The 20362-nt window shown below is 43.2% G+C and overlaps 2 protein-coding genes across 5 annotated transcripts in view; one reads left to right on the top strand and one right to left on the bottom strand.

Annotated features, from left to right (window-relative positions):
* KLHL29 (kelch like family member 29) overlaps window positions 1-9376 on the bottom strand; it is a 24069-nt gene extending 14693 nt beyond the window's left edge. Inside the window, exons 1-5 of the mRNA XM_085846740.1 lie at window positions 9090-9376; window positions 4719-4815; window positions 3713-4570; window positions 2461-2602; window positions 1039-1241 (exon numbers count right to left, since the gene is read on the bottom strand). Coding sequence (XP_085702866.1) covers window positions 1039-1241; window positions 2461-2602; window positions 3713-4570; window positions 4719-4815; window positions 9090-9233 — 1444 coding nt within the window. The 5' untranslated portion in view covers window positions 9234-9376. The remainder of the gene's footprint in view (window positions 1-1038; window positions 1242-2460; window positions 2603-3712; window positions 4571-4718; window positions 4816-9089) is intronic.
* Window positions 9377-10257: 881 nt separating this feature from the next.
* Window positions 10258-20362, top strand: part of LDAH (lipid droplet associated hydrolase) — a 32545-nt gene continuing 22440 nt past the window's right edge. For 2 of the 4 annotated variants that reach the window (XR_015049422.1, XM_085846745.1), the window contains exons 1-6: window positions 10263-10646; window positions 12688-12900; window positions 13039-13173; window positions 15426-15589; window positions 15778-16027; window positions 20148-20230. Coding sequence is in view for 3 of the 4 variants with exons in the window: in XM_085846745.1 (XP_085702871.1) it covers window positions 12726-12900; window positions 13039-13173; window positions 15426-15589; window positions 15778-16027; window positions 20148-20230 (807 nt within the window). In the remaining variant the exon portion in view is untranslated. Of the gene's footprint in view, window positions 10647-12687; window positions 12901-13038; window positions 13174-15425; window positions 15590-15777; window positions 16028-20147; window positions 20231-20362 lie in introns of all 4 variants that reach the window. The other 2 variants (XM_085846742.1, XM_085846743.1) reach the window with 2 other exon arrangements.

Genomic DNA, 20362 nt, shown 5'->3' with positions numbered 1-20362 from the left:
CGATTTGTGCACGCGTCCACTTTGACGTACAGTGTCAAAACTTCAGGTCACAGTACCGAGAAAAACGTGACGCGACCGTGAGGAGGATGACAAAATTGGTCCTTCAGTATTAATATATAGATACAATGTTTGTTACATTTTTTTGTGTCAAATTCACATTCTGAGGTAGTCAGCACGTTCAGAAGAGGGTTTTACATTGTAGACGCTATTTTCGAGGAGTGGAATTACACCTCTCAGCGCTAACGGTCTGTCGATGACAGACGTAATGACGTCAGCGAATGACCGATGATGTCATGACGTCCTGACGCCGCGCCATGTAAACGAATGTAAAACGAAAAGTGTTTAATCTGCTTCAGAGTTGAAGTTTGACGATTGGCACGATGTGCGATGCACTCTTACAGGTACGAAGTTTTTCAGTCCAGGTCACAGTACCGAGAAAAACGTGACGCGACCGCGAGGAGGAGCACAAAATTGGTCCTTCAGTATTAATATTTAGATATGAAGTGGAAAAAAAAAAAACAAAAAAAAATAAAAAAAAACTTGAAGAAATTATTGCGGCTTGTTCCAAGCAAAGGCATTATTGCGCCACCCCCCCCCCCCAAAAAAATGGTGGCTGAAGACTTGCGAGCTGTCAAAGGGCTGACCAAGCTGGCATGCCGCCATCTTGGTAAGGCTTATTTTGGTTTTTCGTGATGAGCAACCCCAAAATTATCTTCAAAAGGGGTGTTTAAATTCACCGAAACACCCAATTTTCATTCATGCACCACATTGGAGTTCCCTTGGTATGCATGTAAAGCTTGGGACCGCGAGGTTTCATGGTTTTGGACTTACGGAGGAGATGGACAGACGGACAGATGGACGGACTCACAGTGACTACTATTATAGATGTGTACTTGCAACACAATACATATTCCCCTGAGAAATGTTAATTGTATAGAGGAAGTGCAATGATGAATGGTCAAGGTCAGAAAAGATTGAGGTGGATCCGTAGAGATAAAGCAATTTATATTGCCTTCAGTGCCGACCAGTTCTACTTACCAAAGAAAGAACTGCAGACTTGGCAGAAATTGTGGCACTGGAACTTGCTGGCGGCCTCCAAGAGGGGCTTGGTGTTTGTTGCATTTAATAGGAGCGAGCCGGTGTACACAAAGCCCAGCAACAGCTCCATGGCCTCCTGACTGACGTCCGGTATGAACAGCTCCAGTTTCACTGTGCTATCACCTCCGACCTCATCCAGACCACTGCATCACAATTCAGTACAATGAAAGAAATACCAGCTGTTATCCCCAGCAAAATCTCCCCCCCCCACCTCCCCACCACTCCTTGCCCACCCACAAACCTTATGACCCAAACCACCCCCACCTCGCAAATTTCTTTGCGTCACGCCTTCACAACATGCATGATCCAGACCAGACTCTCCGACCCTGTTTTTCCTTTATGAAAGAGAACTCTCCACAGGCAATGCCATGTTTCAGAAAAAAAAGAAGAATAAGAGAGTGCCCTCAGTTAATGGAAGGAGAACGACGATGTGTAGCAATCGATGTCCAAACTGCTGATGAAAAGTTAATTTTTTGAAGGGCCTGCTAGGAATAAAAAGTTCATTATTGGCCTTTCCTTGTAGATAACAAAAAAACATATATCTGATAGAATGACGAGGAGGGGGTGGAGGGGTGGGGAACACATCCAGACAGACATGAATGTTTGCCTCCTTGGCTGGTTTGCAGGAGCCACAGTATCCAAACATTGGAACGGGTCTTCGGTGAGATGTTTAAATCTGCACTTATTCTTCGGCAATTTCAAGTCTTGTTATATGGAACGAAACGGAATATCAGTTGAGCTTAACAGCCTTAACCTTAAGAATAAGAGATGAGAACAGGTCGTGAAGAGTACAATGTCTTGGTCTTTGCCGTCTGGTTGTGCTTACGCTAACATGGTCGTTTCAGTACTATTCGACTGTCACCTCCGACAAACATTCTTCTCTGTTTGAATTGCATGGCAATTCAGCAACGCAGCTGTCAACATAAAACTGCTGTTAACGGAAAAATGCAATGATGAAAGCCATCTTACGAAACAAGAAAGGGACATGCGAGGGGAGGAAGACGCGATAACAGAAGAGAAACGAACATTGAGGCTGCCAGTCGAATTAACCGCACTAAATGTGTGGATTCGGCCATGGCAAAGTCTCTGCCCGCACAGGCAGAAAATACACGAGCTTCATGCAAAGGCAAAGCATGACACAAGAAGCGTGCAGTCGGAATACATGTGGAAAAAAACAAGGATGGTAATGGAAAGAAGTAACTTGTCACTTTTTGTCTCCTTTCTCCTCCACCTGGACAGTGTTTCCGGGGAAAGGAAAGAGGAATGCAAGGATTTCGAGGGGGGCGGATGGCGATTCCAAAACATGAGGGAAAGAGTGGGTTGTGTTTTTTATTATTAATCTTTCGGGAGGGAACAGCAAACCTTTTTATCATCTCCTTGAAAAAGGGAGAGCAGGAGGATAGGACATTACGGTGGGCATTCAGAGAGTGGCCTCCTTGCACTGATAGAGTCACATCAGTGAACTCGCCCGCCAAGCGCTGTCGGTTTAACTCCTTGAGAAGCTCTGCGGAGCAGTGAGGGGGGGGAGGATCGGGGAGGGATAAGGGCAAAGTAGGGGGAGAGGGAAGGAATGGGAAGGTGGGGCATGAGGGGAAAGAAGTGCAGATTGGATGGATAGAGGTGGAGGTAAAATTAGATTTGAAGAAAGCAAAAATGGGTGGAGAAGAAGGAGAGGGGAGGGGGGAGGAGGGTGAAAGGGAGGAGTGGGAATAAGGGGAAGGGGGCAAACAAGGGGGGCATCGACACCATCATATAAGCTGTATCGAACTGGAAAGCTTCTGGGCAGTGCAGAAGAAACAGCGAGAAGAGGGTTTTCTGCAAAACACGAGTGTATGGACCTGTAACTGAGAAGGGAAAGAATAATTTAGGAGGGTGATGATAGCAAAAGCATATGGAAGGAACCAAGTCATTTTTTTTTTTTTTCGCTGCTCACCACCTTCCCACACTCTTGCACCACATGCTCTGAATGTCAAGATATTCCTTCTCCCTGCAGAAGTGTCATGGGTGATAGAAAGGGGTTGCAGGGGGGAAGGGGGGAAGTCAGAAAGGTAAGAAAAAAAAACCGCCACAAACTTCGTTAGGAGCCCTGAGAATCACGCAATCAAGCTTGCCACTGATGTGCCGAGGGACACGATGTCACTGGTACTGGCTGCACAAAGACACTCCAAGGGTTTACCTATTTGAGATCAGAACAAAATCCTTACTCTGACAAGCTCCTGTTCCAAAACCTGCAAATAAAGAGGGGGGGAAGCCCTCAGACATAAATTTCCAAATGTCTGCTTCAGTCGAGTCTTGCTTTGCTGACAAACAAAGGCAAGAGGTGAGCAAATCTTCTCCCAGTTTCAATGTAACTACTGATGCAAACACAGCATACCTCTCAATGATAATCTGCAAAATAGGAAGAAATCAATTCAAGCTTTGTGCACTTCCACAGTCTGAAAACTGTGCAGTCACTTCTCCAACACAACAGAAAGCCGATTGGTCCACTGAACTGCTGCATCTCACATTACAAGGTGATTATGGTGCTCTGCAAACATGTTGATAAACAACTGTGCCAAGTGAGATGCAAAGTGTATTAAATACCCAAGTAAGAAAGGGAGCTTGATCCACTTACCATTCGGGTGGCTGCCATCGATGTACTCGTATTCCCCGTTTCCCACCACCCGCAGCTTTTGATCACCACCATCACTTGACATCCCGTTCATCATGACATTTGCTTCGGCCACCACTGGCATTTGCACCTGTGCACCTTGCTGAAGCTGCAGCTGTGCTTGAATCTGGGACTGCAATTGAAACTGAGACTGACACTGAGGTTGAAGCTGGGGTTGGGAATGAGCCTGGGTATGAGAAATAGGCTGATGCTGCAATTGGTGCGGTTGAGGCACATTTGATGAAAGAGAAAATGTCACTGGTCCCATGGCAATGCCTGGATGTGCAGCTTGGCTCACAATAGGGAAAGCAGGCATGGAAGGTAGTGGAAGTAGCCCAGCAGAGCTGGGAACCTGCATGGGAACAGCTAAAGTGGGACCTGTTTGGAGTAGTGACGTGCCGCTTGGAGCAACGGATACTGGGAGAAGCGCCGGTTGCACGGCTGGTGCAGATAGGGCTACGGCTTGAGGAAATAAGGGTGAGGTCTGTGGTTGAGACTGATGATGTGGCTGTGGTATGTGCTGTGCACCAACATTAATGCCAAGGCCTTGAGCCTGTGGCAGCGGCTGCTGAATCTGCAGCAGGGAAGGAAGGAGTGAAAGAAACTGCTGGTTCAGGGCAGTGGCACCACCTGGAGCTGAACAAGTGATGAGTGAATGTGGAGGGGGTACAGGAGGTGCTAATTGAGCACCGTGATGCGGTGCCGTCTGTGTTGATATGGCTGTGATCATGGCGGACGCTGTAGGAAGGGCAATTGGCCCAGGACCTGGAATCCGAGAAGACTGCAACATCCGAGGAATGCTTTGGGCCCATTGCGAGGTCACTGTGGCATGTGAGCACAAGGGAAAACAAAAATGAGAAAAAAACTCAATCTGTGAAACAATCTTCCTTTTATTCCAGCAAGCATATCAATGCAATAACCTGGAAGCATGTCTCATGCTTTACTGAAATTTTCCATGCTCTCCGCTTACTGTTATCTTTCATTCTCTTCGAAGGTGGTTGCTCAGCCTTCCAAGGCATCCGGCCGAGTTGTCTAAGAAGAGAGGCTTCCGAAAGCAAGGATGGAGGCTGAGGAAAACAAAAAAAAAATTGTCCACCAAACAGGTCAGACTCCAAATCTAACTCCACGTTTTCAATTTCCAAATTTGTATTATCCCCACGATAAATCGGCTCCATCTGTCCGTCTGTCATTGCTATCTTCTAATCTAGCATGACAGGAAATATACGAAGACAAAAATAGTTCCAATGTTTCCTAACTTCTAACGTCTCCGAACTCGGAAATCTTTGGAAGTAATAACAGTTCTAATATTCCCTGACCTCTCCTAATATAACATCTCCGAACTCGGAAAAGGATATTCGGAGAAGTTAGGAAACATTAGAACTATTTATGTCTTCGTATATTTCCGAGTGTTTCAGTACAATATGAGCCTGTAGTTTTTTCTGTGTTTACTGGTTCATAGTGTGATACCAGTAGGCTTATTAGTATTTTGTAGTTCTTTTGTTAAACATAAATGTTTCCTATGGTAATGGTGTGCCGGCATAATGTGCAAAATTATGCCAATTGTGTATTTTTGGTCTACTGTAATGTTTTGCCCTTTTTAGAGCTCACTTTTGGGGGTTCTGGTAGGGCCAATACAGCAGACAATTTGTCTGGTAATGGACATTTTACACTCTGTGGGATGTATATATGATTTTAAAACTGGTTTTATCTAGTACCTCCAATGTTTGAGCTAGCCCCTTTTTGGGGGCCCTTGTTGGGGCTTCTGGGGCGCCTTTTGCAGTAGTAGGCATGTCCGTCACATGTGGTTTTGTTGTAAGGTTGGACATATGCATCATATGGAAGTGATACCAACTGGTACTTCCAATGTTTGATTGAGCCAATTTTAAGGACCCCTTTGGAGGGTCACCAGGGTCCTTACGCAGAGGGTGGTACCTGGCAGAAATAACTTTCTATATGGCTTTTGATACTCCATTCATGCCCCTGTGCTCAGATATTAGTACCTCGTTCGTTTGAGCTCAGGGCCCCGGGCTCCCGGTCTATTGAGCCGCATCCTGTACGACAAGCGAATAGTTCTCCGAGAAGTCTCCAATAATGTCAAATTCTCCTTCACCGATTTCGTCTTTCTTATTTTTCAGAAACTGAGATTGGGCCTTGGCAATGAAGTCGTCTCACTAATTTCATTGCACGTTCACAGAATTGATGAATGAATCCTTCCAAAGGCAGGACCATGGAGCTCAGTTCAGATCTGTCGGTGGATGTCCACCGTTTAAACTGAATTTCATCAATATCCTCTAGTAACTAGAGGATATTGATGAAATTCAGTTTAAACGAGAGTCGAGTTCATAAGCACTCAGTAGCTCGGTTTTGAAGTCTTCAATTGATGGGCAACTTTCACAAGTTCTGAAATAACATGCCGGTTGTGCTGGGTTACAAACTATGCGTGCTATCACATGATGATACCTAGGAAGTTTGGCTATCTGTGGCATTTTGGAACCAAACATCATGAGTTTAACATTTTGATGTATTGTACATACACATACACTGTGTGTGCCGCCTGAACCGGCCAGGGGACACTCTGAGGGACAGAGCATGGCGAACTTCGCGAATCCAACTTTCAAGCAGGGGTTCTTCTCTTTGAATTTCTGAAACAGTTCCTTGAGATTGTTTAGTACCAGGTGCTTTTGAATTTTGTCTTTTCCATGTTCATTCCTGACCACCACACAGTCCTTTTTTCCGGGCATTATTCGGCTGACTTCATCACTTCGGTAAAATTCGGTTACGGCACATTTCACTTAATCAGGCAATATTTAACCTCCACCATCGAAGATGGACGGAGGTTACTGTTTTCACCCCTGTCTGTTTGTTTGTTTGTTTGTGAACAGTATTACGGGAAAACTCCTGGACGGATTTTGACAAAACTTGGTGGGGGGGATTAGGTATGGTCCAAGGATCATGCCATTAGATTTTGGACTTGGTCCAAAGTCGAATATGGCCGCTATTGTGGCCATTTTGAAAAAAAATTTGAATTTTTGTTTTTGCATTTCTACATGTTTTAAGTGATTTCCAACCGAAAATAAATAAATTTGTTGGAGAAAAAAAAAAAAAAAAAATTTGCAACTTTTTTTCAAAAAAATTTCAATTTTATTTGAAAAATATTTCAATTTTTTTTTGCATTTCTACCTGTTTTAAGTGATTTCCAACCCCCCAAAAGAAAAATTTGTTAGAGAAAAAAAAACAAATTTTGCAACTTTTTTTTTCAAAAAAATTGATTTTTTTTGGCATTTCTACATGCGCGTCGATAGAGTTTAGTTTATTCAATCGTAGTTCAGTAGAGTCTGATCCGTTTTGACCTACAATGAATAGGATATCAGGTTCACTAAAGTGACCCAGCACTATTGGTGGCGGAGGTTTTGCACTCCACCGAGTGCTCCCCCTCTGGTTTACCCTGTTTGGGATTTGGAGACGAAAGCATACCATTTTCTTTCTCGAAAATTTTGGCTTGCACAGCCATTCTTTGGGAGCAACTTAATTCACTCATCATCCCTCTGATGCTCATATTCCTAGCAAATATTGTCAGTATACGTATTTGCTCTGAACGGCTCGAAACGTATTTTTCGTTCAGGCTTTTGATCACCTCTGGCATGCAGTTTTCATCACATTTTGACGCTGTATTTTGTGTTTTCTCCGCAGTGCTTGGTCCAGCAACTAGTTCTAATTTTTCGCACAGAATCTTCCACTTTACTTCGCTTTTCAGGAACGTACCCCGGGTTCCTTTCTGCCTTTCGTTTGTCGAATGGGCTTTCGCCTATCGTCGATAACGACTGGTTTAATAGGTCAACTTGTGCTTCTCACTCAAAAACCTCATCTGTCGAAATAGATTCTGCAATGCCTTCGATAGAACCTTTCTGATGATAATTTTGAACTGGTCGAAGATGATTCTTCAATACGCTCCGGTAACAACTGAGAAAGTTTTTTTTCTGCACGAAGTACAAAGTCTGTCATCTTTTTTTCACCTTTGAAGAAAATTTCATCAACATATCATTTGACACATTGCGAAGATCTTTTCGTCGTTTCGTTTTATGGCAGCTGAACGGATCGCAACAGTATTTTTCGGAACTCCTTTCGATCTTCAGTCGCCATGCTTACTGCAAAATATGCAAAAACTGAGATTAGCCCATTTATAACTTAATTCGATGATGGTTAAATACAAAAAAAATTTACACTTAAAAATCAAGACACAATAGGCAGAATAATTTTTCGCAAATGATGATGATGTGTGTGTGTGTATATATATATATATATACTATGAGTACCAGTATACTGGGCCGGTGTATACCCCGGTTAAAATAGGTGTACCTTATCCCTGTGTCGTAAGAGGCGACCAGGGTTGCGTCAGGAAGGGCATCCGGCGTAAAACATGTGTCAAATCACTATGCGGATCATAAGGATGATCCGCTGTGGCGACCCCTAACGGGAGCAGCCGTAAGAAGAAGAGATATATATATATATATATATATATATATATATATATATATATATATATATATATATATATATATATATATATATATATATATATATATATATATATATATATATATATATATTAGTCCAGAGATGATGATTGTCAATTTCAGACATAGTCGCCTGCCAGCAGGTGACGTCATTGGAACGATGACTGTAAACGTCGCCCAATGTCGAATCAAGAATTAGTGACATGTGGACCCCGAACAATAAAACCATCATCACACTTGAACCCATTGAGATCCCATTTTCATTTATGCTGACGTGTTGGAGTATATGAAGGGGTATTCTCACGCGAAAAAAATCGGGATCATCTGTTTGGCTGAGGGCGGGGCCCAAGGTCAAAGGGCGCCCCAAACTATAACTTTTTGAATGACTGTTTCGGAGTGATTTTACTTTACGCGATTCGAAAGATCTCGCTTTTACGAGCATTTTGATGACAAGATCATCCAAATCTGAGCACTACAACCTGTGATATGGCCACTGGAAGATTGTGGGTCAACTGGGGGGGCACCCAAATGGGGAGGGGGGGTAAAATGGGCCCCCATGTCTGAAAATTGACACATAATGTTTTACCGTGGATACAAACACTTGTACAAAAAAAAATGAAATCTGAGACGATGTGTCAAAATTTGGCTGAAAACTGTGTACACTTGACATGGAACGCTCCATGAGTGAAAATGAACACAGTTGGACCCTCGTGTCGAGAAAACGCAAAGAAAAACTCGGTTTGACCGCTTGATAAAACGTCGTTGATGACGATTCGAAAGTGTACACAGAAATGTACAATATGTGTGAAACAAGCTGAACCACGAACCTTGGAAACAAAGGGCGATGCACTTCGGGCCTTGTTCATGCCCATCACAACCTCGACGCCTCGGTTAGGCCCCCTGACTCCCTGTCCTTGTCGAGACATGCCACGGTAATTCCTCTCCACACGGCCTTGCGCCGACCACGACATTGCTGGGGATACTGTGTTCTCCCTTTCTTGTTTTTAAATTCCTGGTGGGGGTTTCAAGCCTCCTCAAAAGAGTAATGGACGTCAACCGAAAATAACGAGCAGCCTCCAAAATGAAGGCGGCTTCTTCTTCTTCTTCTTCTTCTTCTTCTTCTTCTTCTTCTTCTTATTCATATTATTATTCTTCTTCTTCTTCTTCTTATTCTTATTCTTATTCTTCTTATTATTCTTATTATTATTCTTCTTCAACCTACGTTTGTTTGCTTCCACCTCCCCTCACTCCCCTCGGGCCGATTTAATAACGAACGTAGAATTTGGCTGATCCGTTTTAAAATTACCAAGGTTCGCCAAAACACGGAGTTAAATACAAATACTTGGTATCGTTAAGCGGTGAAAGAAAAGTCAGGTGCTCACTACATCAACATGGCCGCTATGAAGCGGAAACTGACAAAAAAAAATTTTCCTTTCAGTTACAGTTTCATCAAATTTTATCCAATTAACTTCGATTTCGTTCTCTCTTTACCTCATATAACTCCATCCAACACCTTTCCTAATTAAATAACGAATTCTTAGTCAAATCGTTTTTTTTTATAATTACGGTTTATATATTCATCTGCTGCTGTACCTGAGCTATCGGTTTGTTTTTAATCCCTTATTCACCTCATGTTAATGTACATCATTTTATTGTTATTTATAAGTTATTCAGATTTATACATATTTATATAGTACTTAATTGTGGTTCGTTTAGCGTCCGTATAAAATTATACGACAGTAACACCTACATATTGCGAAATGAAAAAAAAAACAACGAAGATTTGCTAGTTTTACGAGCTGTATAAAGCTGACACTCAAACGCCAAATCGTATTTTATTATAATAAATGGTTTAATATGTATTTTATGTAATACGTGAAGCGAAAATGACAGTAAGAGCGTGAGCAATTTGAGCAGTGTATAAATCCAAAGCGGTGTTTGGATGTTCCGGATTCTTTTTCTTTTTTCCGTTAACTTGCGGATCTGATTCGTGGTTTACGTGAATAAGCATAATTTGCCGTTCGTGGTATTCTATATTAATATAAAAGAATAACTCATCGGTTGAATAATGATCCAGGAATCCCGATGCTTGGCCCGAATTGTTTAGTAATCGTTCGGCGAGGTCGTTATCTGGAGTTGTTTGTCTGGCGAGGAACGTGCGGGTAAAACATTAAACCACAGCAGCACACACAGCAGCACAGCAGCACAGCAGCACAGCAGCACAGCAGCACAGCAGCACAGCAGCACAGCAGCACAGCAGCACAGCAGCACCTCCCGACGCCGCCCCTCGGGCTCAACCGCCGACCTTTGCTTGCGTCGGATGAGAGGCCTTGCTTGAGTTTGGACATTAAATTTACCTGGATTGCGCGTCAGTGATTATACAGGTATAATGTAAACCTTTCAACCATTTAACCTCGCTCATTTTTCTGAACGTTTTCTGAACGTTTTCTGAGGAAAGTTTTTCTGAACTACACGAGAGTTTCGTCCCAGTTTTTTTTTTTCGTTAGTTCGATCTTTCAGTTCTTCTTTTGGGCTCTTTGAGTGAGCAGGTTTCATTTAATTATTTTTTTTCTAATGCTTTGTGAACATTCGGGTCGAAAGGTCAGGGCTGCGTTGTTTTGGCGCGTGAGCACTCTGCGAGCACGTGACCGGTGGTCCGGCGCTCGACAGCGGACCAGGGGGTGCGTTCCGTTACCAAGCGGCTTGCTATCGCTTGCCAAGCCAGCGGGTCCCTCATCGACTGTTTCACATGCTTGAGTGCTGAAGCCACTCGGCGAGCGCTCGACAAGCTGATTGGTAATGGAACACACGCTAGTCCTTGTGTGCTGAGCCGTGTTCCTTTTGATGCAGCAGCATGCAAGTCGTATTTAATAATTAATCACATCCTTGATTGAGCTTGGTATGTCAAAACCTTTATTGTTGTAGGTTGCCTAGCTTTTTCTCTTTTTAATGCAAGATCCAGCTAACAAAGGGTAAAAAGGCCATGAGTATATAAGCAGGAGAATGAATGCCTAGTAAAAGAGGAGGTAACGGTAACTAGCCAGTCAGGGGGTTGGGTTACGTGGATGGTTAATGTTGGTAGAAAAGATTGTGGGTAGGGATGGGGAATGCCACGTCAATTCAAGACTTCAAGCAGGTGGTGAGGGAAGCGTAGCATTGAGCAGCTTCAGGAAGATGGTTCTACGGATAGGGGAAAAGGGTTGAGGTGTGCATTCGGCCTGGATTTTAGGAGTTTGAACAGGAGGGGTTACTGGAAGATTGTGTGCATTCTGGAGTTGCTGGGTATGGTCAGAGAGCTGAAAGAGCAAGGGGGAGCAATACCAGAGAAGGAAGCGGTAAAATTATAGAGGCCAACGACGTGCCTGCAATGCGAGAGCAACAGCCAACAGGCCATGTGCTTCGGCCTCCGTTGGAGATGCCGATAATGTTGAGAGCTTTACATGTTACAGAATCCAGGAGACATGATGCTGGTGTGCCACCCCAGAGTACAGAGCTGTGCTCCACTAAGCTACAAAAGCTTCTTTCTTTTTTTTTTTGAAACATGACTTGTCAGTTTCATGGCCTGGCAGGATAACCTAGAGGTATGCACAATTGCCAGTGAGCTGTCCAGCCTGGGTTTGAATCCTGACCGCGAGCTATAAACTGTTATCCTGGTGTTTCGCAGGCAGGGGAATTCATCAAGGTGTGTACCCGTCCATCAGATAGACATTGAATTGGGTGTCCCAACTGCCAGCATGAGGTGGTGGTCGTTAAAGATCCCACAGTTTCCTTCGCAAGGAGTAGGTGAGCCATCTCTAGCACCCTGAACAAATTGCAAATTCCTCTTCTAACCTACAGGGAGCACTGTATCAGCGGCACGGCTGCACCCCCAGCAAATTATGCTATCCGCAGCAGTGTGCTGTAAAAAAGAAGAAGTCACTTTCATGAAAGCATGTGATTCTGGTTTAAATCGATACATCAGGAGGTGAGGGGTCATTTGTTGATCGAGCTTTGCCTCCCAAGAATCCCAAAAATTGAGCTATGCTGAAAACACCATGGTGTTCCTTTTCTGTGGCTTCTTAATGAAAACCCTGTCACCCTGTATTACTAGATATATGGTTTTACAAACTTTTTGTTCATCTTTCTGCATTTAACAACCATCGATTGCCATTGTATTCCATTACACCAGTCGTAATTGAGCAGTTACCTCTGTCACCGAAGGTGGACGGAGGTTATGTTTTCACGCCTGTTTGTTAACAGGATATCTCAGGTTATGGACTGATTACGACGAAACTTGAACAGATTGGGTGTGTTACAAGGATGAATTGATTAGATTTTGGGTCAGGTTTGGATCCAGATCTGGGTTATCAGGGGGATCCAAAACAGAAACTGCTCAAGCCTGGTTTGCAATGCAATGTTTCGTCATCACTGCATTACCTTCTCCAGGGGTTTTCAAGAGTCACTCAACTTCCGATTTAGCTGAAATGTCATCCCAAGCAACAGAAGAGACAGATACCAGGCCACTTCAGGCTGGTCCAGTGCCCATTTGTGAGTTCATATTCTGTAACGGGGCTGCCACTGAGCTCATCAAGTTTGGTTGCATTGAGCTTCGCCATGCAGTTCCAAGTGCTTTGTCCACACTTTTTCTCATAATTCCTGGTACGTTGGTACTTTCACTGGAATTAAATTTGGTACCATCTACATGGTACATTTGCAAGAACGGTAGAATTTTTTTTACCCTCTCCCCTCTCCCCTCTCCTTTAAACCTCTTCCTTCCCTTATCCTTGTTTGTTGCAGGAAATCCAGGAGTTGTTCAGTACTACAGGCCATTCTTAACAGCCCTTTACCAGGGATTTAAGGGCCGTTACCCCGTGTGGGCAATCAGCCATGCAGGGCACTGTGATCCTCCAAGAGGCATGCCAATGTCAGATGGTGAGTATCTGTAAGGTTCTGCAATCTTGAAATTTGACTCAAGTCGTTGGAAATATTGGGGGTTTTTTAAAGTCAGGGGTCAAAGATTAGATGATAGAAGAGAAAAACACCTTGGGACAAGAAACTAACCAGATAGCAATGGAGGAACATGCAGACAACTGGTACAAATGATAGACAACATAAAATGACTGTCAAACAGCACAATGACAGGCAGATAGGAGGACAGACAAAGTTGCAGGCTGTTGGAGAGGAAAAGTCAGTGAGAATGAAAAATATTATGGATCAAAATGGAAGACAACACAATTTTGTAGCGTATAGTAGTTCAAAGGACCGTAAGAAAAGGCAAGACTGAATGCATCTGAGGAGCTAAATCCACAAATGGAAGAAACGGGAAGGGGGGGGGTCAATTTTTATTTTACAGTCGGGCCCAAAAGTTTGCATACACTTGCGCAGAATACAGTTGATTTCCATTTATACCTCTTTTCTCTACAATAATCATTCTTCCCATTCCTAGAACAATTTCAACCATTCTCCCTTGTTTATATCAAGGGTTTCTGCAACTTTTGTACTTTGGATGATTTTATTCACAGTTTAATTCGTGATGTGACAAAAATAGCGGGTCAAAGTTTACATACACCAAGGTGACTTGCTGCATGATTGGCTTTCGAAAGGCCAAGAATGTTCTGAAATGGCCTTCTATCACTTGTATTGTGTCCCCCACTCTCTGCTGATTATAATTGTTATGTAATAGGTCAGCTAGTGCTCCCATGGCTGTATAAAGGGCCTAGGTTTTCTATTCAGGCCATATTTCCACTTGAGCCAGCATGGGGAAGGCAAAATAATACTCTCAAGACCTGAGGAAGAGCATTATCCAGTTTCACAAGTCAGGGACTTCTCTTGGGGCCATATCTAGGCAACTAGAAGTGCCACGGTCATCCGTCCAGAGATTGTGCGGAAGTATAGGGACTTCGGGACAACCAAGATCCTTCCAAGATCAGGCCGGAAGTCCAAGTTGACACCAACCGATGAGAGGGCATTGGTCAGAAAGGTGCGCTTCAACCCCAAGACTACCAAGAAACACATGTGCCAAGAATTGGAGGCTTCAGGGACGAAGGTGTCACTGTCCACCGTCCAGAGGGTCCTGCACCGGAACGGACTAAGAGGCTGCAGAGCACGAGGGAAGCTCCTTCTTCAAAAACGTCACTGCGAAGCCAGGCTGAAATATGCAAGAAAGCACAAGGACAAAGATAGCAGCTTCTGGCGGAGTGTGCTTTGGTTTGATGAAACCAAGATGGAAGTTTTCAGCCACAATGAGTCAATGACCAACAGTAGTACGTCTGGCGAGAGAAGGGAGAGGCCTTCAAATCGAATAACACAATACCCACCGTGAAGCATGGTGGTGGCAGTATCATGCTATGGGGATGTTTTGCTGCGAGTGGTCCAGGAGCACTGTATAAGATAGATGGCACCATGAAGAAGGAAGACTAGTTGGAAATTCTCCAAGGGAACCTGAAGCAGTCCGCTCGAAAGCTGAACCTCAGACGTCGCTGGACCTTCCAACATGACAACGACCCAAAGCATACTTTCAAGTTGGTTGCTGGATGGCTTCAGCAGAACAAGGTTGATGTTTTGGAATGGCCAGCTCAAAGCCCGGACTTAAATCCAATAGAGAATTTGTGGACAGAATTGAAAAAGAGAGTGCAAAAGAGGAAACCCATCAATTTGACTGAACTCTACCAACACCATCAAGAAGAATGGGTTAAAATATCTTCAGAGAATTGTAAGAAGCTGATTGGTGGTTATCCTGCAAGACTGACTGACGTTCGAAAGGTTAAAGGCTATGCAACTAAGTATTAGACAATATTAGAGTGTGCTGTATGTAAACTTTTGACCCGCTATTTTTGTCATATCATGAATTAAACTGTGAATAAAATCATCCAAAGTATGAAGTTGCAGAAACCTTTGATAGAAACAAGGGAGAATGGTTGAAATTGTTCTAGGAATGGAAAGAATGATGATTATTGTTGAGAAAAGAGGTATAAATGGAAGTCAACTGTATTCTGCTCAAGTGTATGCAAACCTTTGGGCCCGACTGTACCTTCCTTTTCTTCTTAAATGACAAAGTTAAAATTTTAAAATTGATTTCTTGCTATTCCTGGAATGTAGGTGCAATAAGTGACATCTTAACTTGGGGTTACATGCAGCAAACATTCCTTTTGCTCTGCTGCTGACCCAATTACCTGCTGTTCTAGGTCCAAAAAAAGACCATGATATTTTTGGTCTGGAAGGGCAGATTTATCACAAAATTGCCTTCCTTCGTGAACAAGTGGACCCTTCTGTAAGGGTAGTTCTCATTGGCCACTCCATCGGTTGTTACATCATCTTGGAGATGATGAAACGCGAGCCACAACTGAAGGCAAGTTAATGCTTTACAGATCAATTCATGCTCTGAAGTTGAGAATCTAATAATGCCATTGGTGGATTGGAATGGTTAAAATTGGAGTCGATGGATGAAAGTTGCAGACCGAATAGTTTTCAGTGGATGTGATTAACTGCACATCCAAATAGTACTCAAGATGAAGTGTACCTTTGTGCTGTGTGCAGGTTGTTAAAGCTGTGCTGCTCTTTCCCACCATTGAGCGGATGTCTACGAGTCCTCAGGGCCGGTATCTCTCACCTGTGCTGTGCAATCTTCGTTATCTTTTCTACCCATCCATTGCCATACTGTCTCTACTGCCCAAGCACCTAAAGTCCATGCTCACCTACTGGGCATTCCGCTGCTTTTCATTGGGTGCTGTTCCCAATTCGAATTTTGTGAAGGCCTGCCTTTCTCTCTTCAATGTTCATTGTGTTGGTAATTCAAACATTTCTACTGTAATTTCTTAGTGTTAAAAATAATATAATGTGTGAGTTCCCTTGCGAAGAACTTCAGTGCAGGAGGAGGCCATAAGGTCCATCAAGCCTGCATTAGTGTTGCCAATTTATGGTTATCTGTCTGTGCTTGATCTATTTTTTTAATCCTGAGTGTCACGTCAAGGAAGGAGCACATATAATACCATTTTTAAAGTCTTTGATAAGACTCGGTTGGAGTCGGCTTTGAACCACCGACCTCCCAATACTCAGTGATGTAATGGTTAGCATGTCCGCTCTGAGTCTGGTTGAATTGGAATTCTGAAATTGGACCGAGTTGGAATTCTTAAGTTGCATGGATGTACTGTAGCACAAGGAGTGTAGAAAATGGAGAGACAATAACATGACAGGGTAAGAAAGCAGGAGGAGCAAGACCAGAAGAGAGCTGGTGAAAGATTCCAAGACAACAAACTTACACCTGGTGAGTGAGAAATGGAGATGGTCCAGTTCCCATTTGCGAGTTCATTTGACATTATAGAATATGAACTCGCAAATGGGAACTACACTGGACTTGGTCTCCTGTCCCAAGATGGACATTGCCACAGAGGGCCTTTGAATCCATGGCCTCAATGGAGTTGCAGGGCAGGGAGGGGGGTGCACCTGGAGAGAAAATGGGGGAAGCAGCGGCACCAGTCCAGAGTCAGGAGAGATGTTCTATGGTACATCAAATTAAGGCCTTATCCATTGTCATTTTTCAAGTGCTGAGAAAGGACTTTGCACTATGTAGAATTCTGAAATAGCAGCCAGCTTGGAGACAGGATGTGTCCAAGATAGTTTATAGCTGATGGTGATGCCCAGAAGTTTTAAACTCTTTTCTATATCTGAGGCTCCAGGATGGCCACAAAAATAAATTGGTGCTTTTTTCCCAACTGGTCCTTGTGGAGGGACAGAGTGAGTGTGGGATTGAGCATGAGAAGATAGTCATTTTTATTTTGATCAGCAGAGAGCAGTGTTGCAGAATCTTGCTTGGTGGTGGGGTAAAGAGGTCATGGAACAGGGTGGAGTCATCTGCAAAATGACACAATGGAGTACCCAAAATGAAGAGAAGTCAGTGATGTAGTCTAAGACCAGGATTGATTCGAGAACACCATCTTTATGAATGCTGGCATTTAAGAGGTAGAGCATGTGAGAGAAGTCAATCCAAAGTAATCTACCACTGCATAGTATGGAGGAAATCTGATAGCCAGCCCAGGAAGAGACCATATCTTCTCTCTCTAATATAGAAAGCTCTTTCTAACCATTGACTGATATTAAAGATCGGTACCTTCCGGGTGACGTAGAAAGCTGAAATTTTGCATGCCGATGGACGTCGATGCTACTCGCGTGGACATCGACATGCTGCTCCGGCGCATGCTTCCATACCTGACCTTACTTTATCGACATTGAAGCCAGTACACCGGAGAAAAACAAAACAAAACAATCGTCGGACAACATCCATAAATTAAAATATGAAAAAGATATCAATTTTTAAAAAAAATGCAGGTGAGTGACCTGAGACGTTGGGGAAGTATGGTAATTTTGTGTGCCAACGGACATCAAAGCCAATACACCAGGAAAAATCACAGAACCATTGGAAAGCATTCGTAAATGAAAATATAAATAAATGAAAAAAAGAAAAACGAAAAATCAAATGCAGGTCGGCGACCCGAGACAATGGGGAAACATGGTTCATATGCTCACACAATGTGTAAGCACACCCGCGAGTATACCATAACTTTGACTAATCTCTTTCATTGTCCTGCAGAACAAATCCCTCCCTCGACATGGTCTCTGCACCTTGGGGCCATTGCATACCTGTGATTTTTTTCGATATCGTCTTCATCTAATCCACTAGTACATTCTCGTACGTGCGTGGCCGTACGTGCAAAAAAGAAAAAAAAACTTTCAAACCGCAAGCCAGAAACAACCACATGCTGTTCCTTTGCTCTCATGTGGCCGTACGTGCGTGCCCGTACGTGCGTGGCCGTACGTGCAACCCCCCCCCCAAAAAAAACTTTCAAACAACCACACAGGCCGTTCCTTCGCTCTCGTAAACGATGACTGGATCGGGGCATTGTGTTTATCTATAAATGCACAAAAGAAATCGAGAAATTATTAGAATACATTAAGTCATCACTATCCGGAAGTGGTGCGTGCCCGTACGGAATGTTCACATGCATTCCATGAATTATCGCTTGCATTGAAGTCACAACTGCTGTGATACTTACACACACAGAGTTAATTAAAATCCAAATTAAAATCAAGTTTACCTCCCTGTCTTTGCTTGCCATGACATTCGCTGCCATTGACCATTGCCACTCCTATGCCACGGGAACTAAATGGCGCCCTTTCCCCATTGGCCACGCCTACGCAGCAACGTGTCTTGCCATTGGTTTGGTAAATAAATGGCCATAACTTGGGAAGCACTTGTCCGATTAATATCAAACCTTGGAAAGGCACATCCTCAGGTCCCCAGCAATATACCTGCCAAGTTTCAATTAGATCGGACCAGTGGTTGTCGAGAAACAGCGGTCACAGACACAGACACAGGCACACACAAATTGCTGGAATTATAGATAGATGATCTGCTTCTTACAGGTTCTTTGAGGATTCCATTTTAAATAGTGTCTGTCATCAGTTGTTCATTATTTTGCTTAGTTCATTTCAGCTTTATTTGTTGCTATAATGTTGATTAATTTAGTTTTCCATTTGATCCATTGGCTGCTGCTCCTCTTTGTTTATGCTGGAACCACAGCTCTGTGTGATCAATATTTCCCCACACCCCCTTTTTTGAAGGAGGCCATTATTTGACTACAATATGAATATAGGAAAAGGTATTTGAGACCTTTGCCTTTTCTCAGAGACAGAGTTAAGGCAATTCATTTTATCAAATAAGAGTATGCTTCCCACTGTCAGAAAATGAGGTGTCGCTGATGTTGAGTGTTGGCCCTTCTTCAAAGCCAAATAAAGAAATGTAGGTGGAGGGATGAGAAAGTCAAGAGCTGGATCAAAGATGAGGGGTGAAAGAACAAAATGCAGAAATCAAAGGCAATTGTACCATTAAGAGCTTATAATGAGAGACACAAAAGGGCAGTATGTACTGCTGATGGATAGAGAGGAGAATGTTGAGTCCCAGGCACAGATCAATCTGTGGAAGAGATGGCTGACTGCAGGCCAGACCAATTGCCTGATTAAACGGCGGCACCTTGGCGATACCTTTAAGAAAGCCAAAGATAAAGACACATTCAAGAGGACAAAATCTGAGGAGCCGAGGAGAGCTGAAGAATAGCAGGTGGGGTTTGAGTGGAAGTTAAACATGATCATATTTACAGATGGTAGCAGCTATTATAATAAATATTGGGAATATGACCTATTGAGTAAGACTGGCGGTGTCACAAAAGCACTTTGCTGCAACACCACGAACAGTGGTTTGATAACTGATGCAAAGCCAGTTGGAATGGTGATGGTTAAAGTCACCGCAGATTCCAAACAGACTCAGATTGAAAGGATATAAGGTATTTGAAGGTCGGGCCAGTGTGAAAAGGCTTTCTCATCATAGTTCCCATCGTTGGGAGGATGAGATGGTGGAACACACACACACACGCTTCAGAGGGGAACAGAGATCAGAGATATTCTCTCGGGATTAGGAGGCGTAGGACCGGGCAGGGGCTGAGGTTACAGGAAGAAATTAGCACAAAAAAATGAAACAATTTTACCTTCATAATTGAAATTTTTGTTTTCAGTAATGGGGATAATTTGTTTAATGATAAATTACATCATCACCACAGCAGTGCTATGATGCATAAATCCAAAATTCTGGCTTCTAATAGAACAAGGTTGTTGCATCATTAGAGGCTTGTTGCGCAACACCACCACCAACGGTCGCAGCTTAAACTTTTTGTCTTGGCTTCCGATTATGTCGTAACTACAATCTCGATCTTTCCATGGGATTTTAATAATAACAAGGGATGAGATTCAAATTGGAGAAGTTGAGAACTACGGTTCAAACGTTTCCAATAAGGTCAAACTGCTTAACGTCCGGAGGAAGGCACTAACAAAGTGCGGTGATCTGCATATGGTTTCAGCAAACAGCATGTTCATGGCAAGTCAGGAAATGAGGACGGTGGTGCAACGAGATGACGAGACCATAAAAAAGTACCTGAACAAGGTGAGGGGGAGCTGATGTTTCCATAAATGACAGAAAAATGCAAATAAAATGGTTACACATTTTCAGGAACTTTTACTCTGGGATAAAGCCTGCATTAAATGTGAAATCTATGACTTCCAATTTCTTTCCACC

The sequence above is a fragment of the Eptatretus burgeri genome, chromosome 11, assembly GCF_056783735.1.
Source record: "Eptatretus burgeri isolate ZD-2024b chromosome 11, Ebu_testis_v1, whole genome shotgun sequence".
In the NCBI taxonomy this organism is placed as follows: Eukaryota; Metazoa; Chordata; class Myxini; order Myxiniformes; family Myxinidae; genus Eptatretus; species Eptatretus burgeri.
This window is presented reverse-complemented; position numbering and strand designations above follow the sequence as displayed.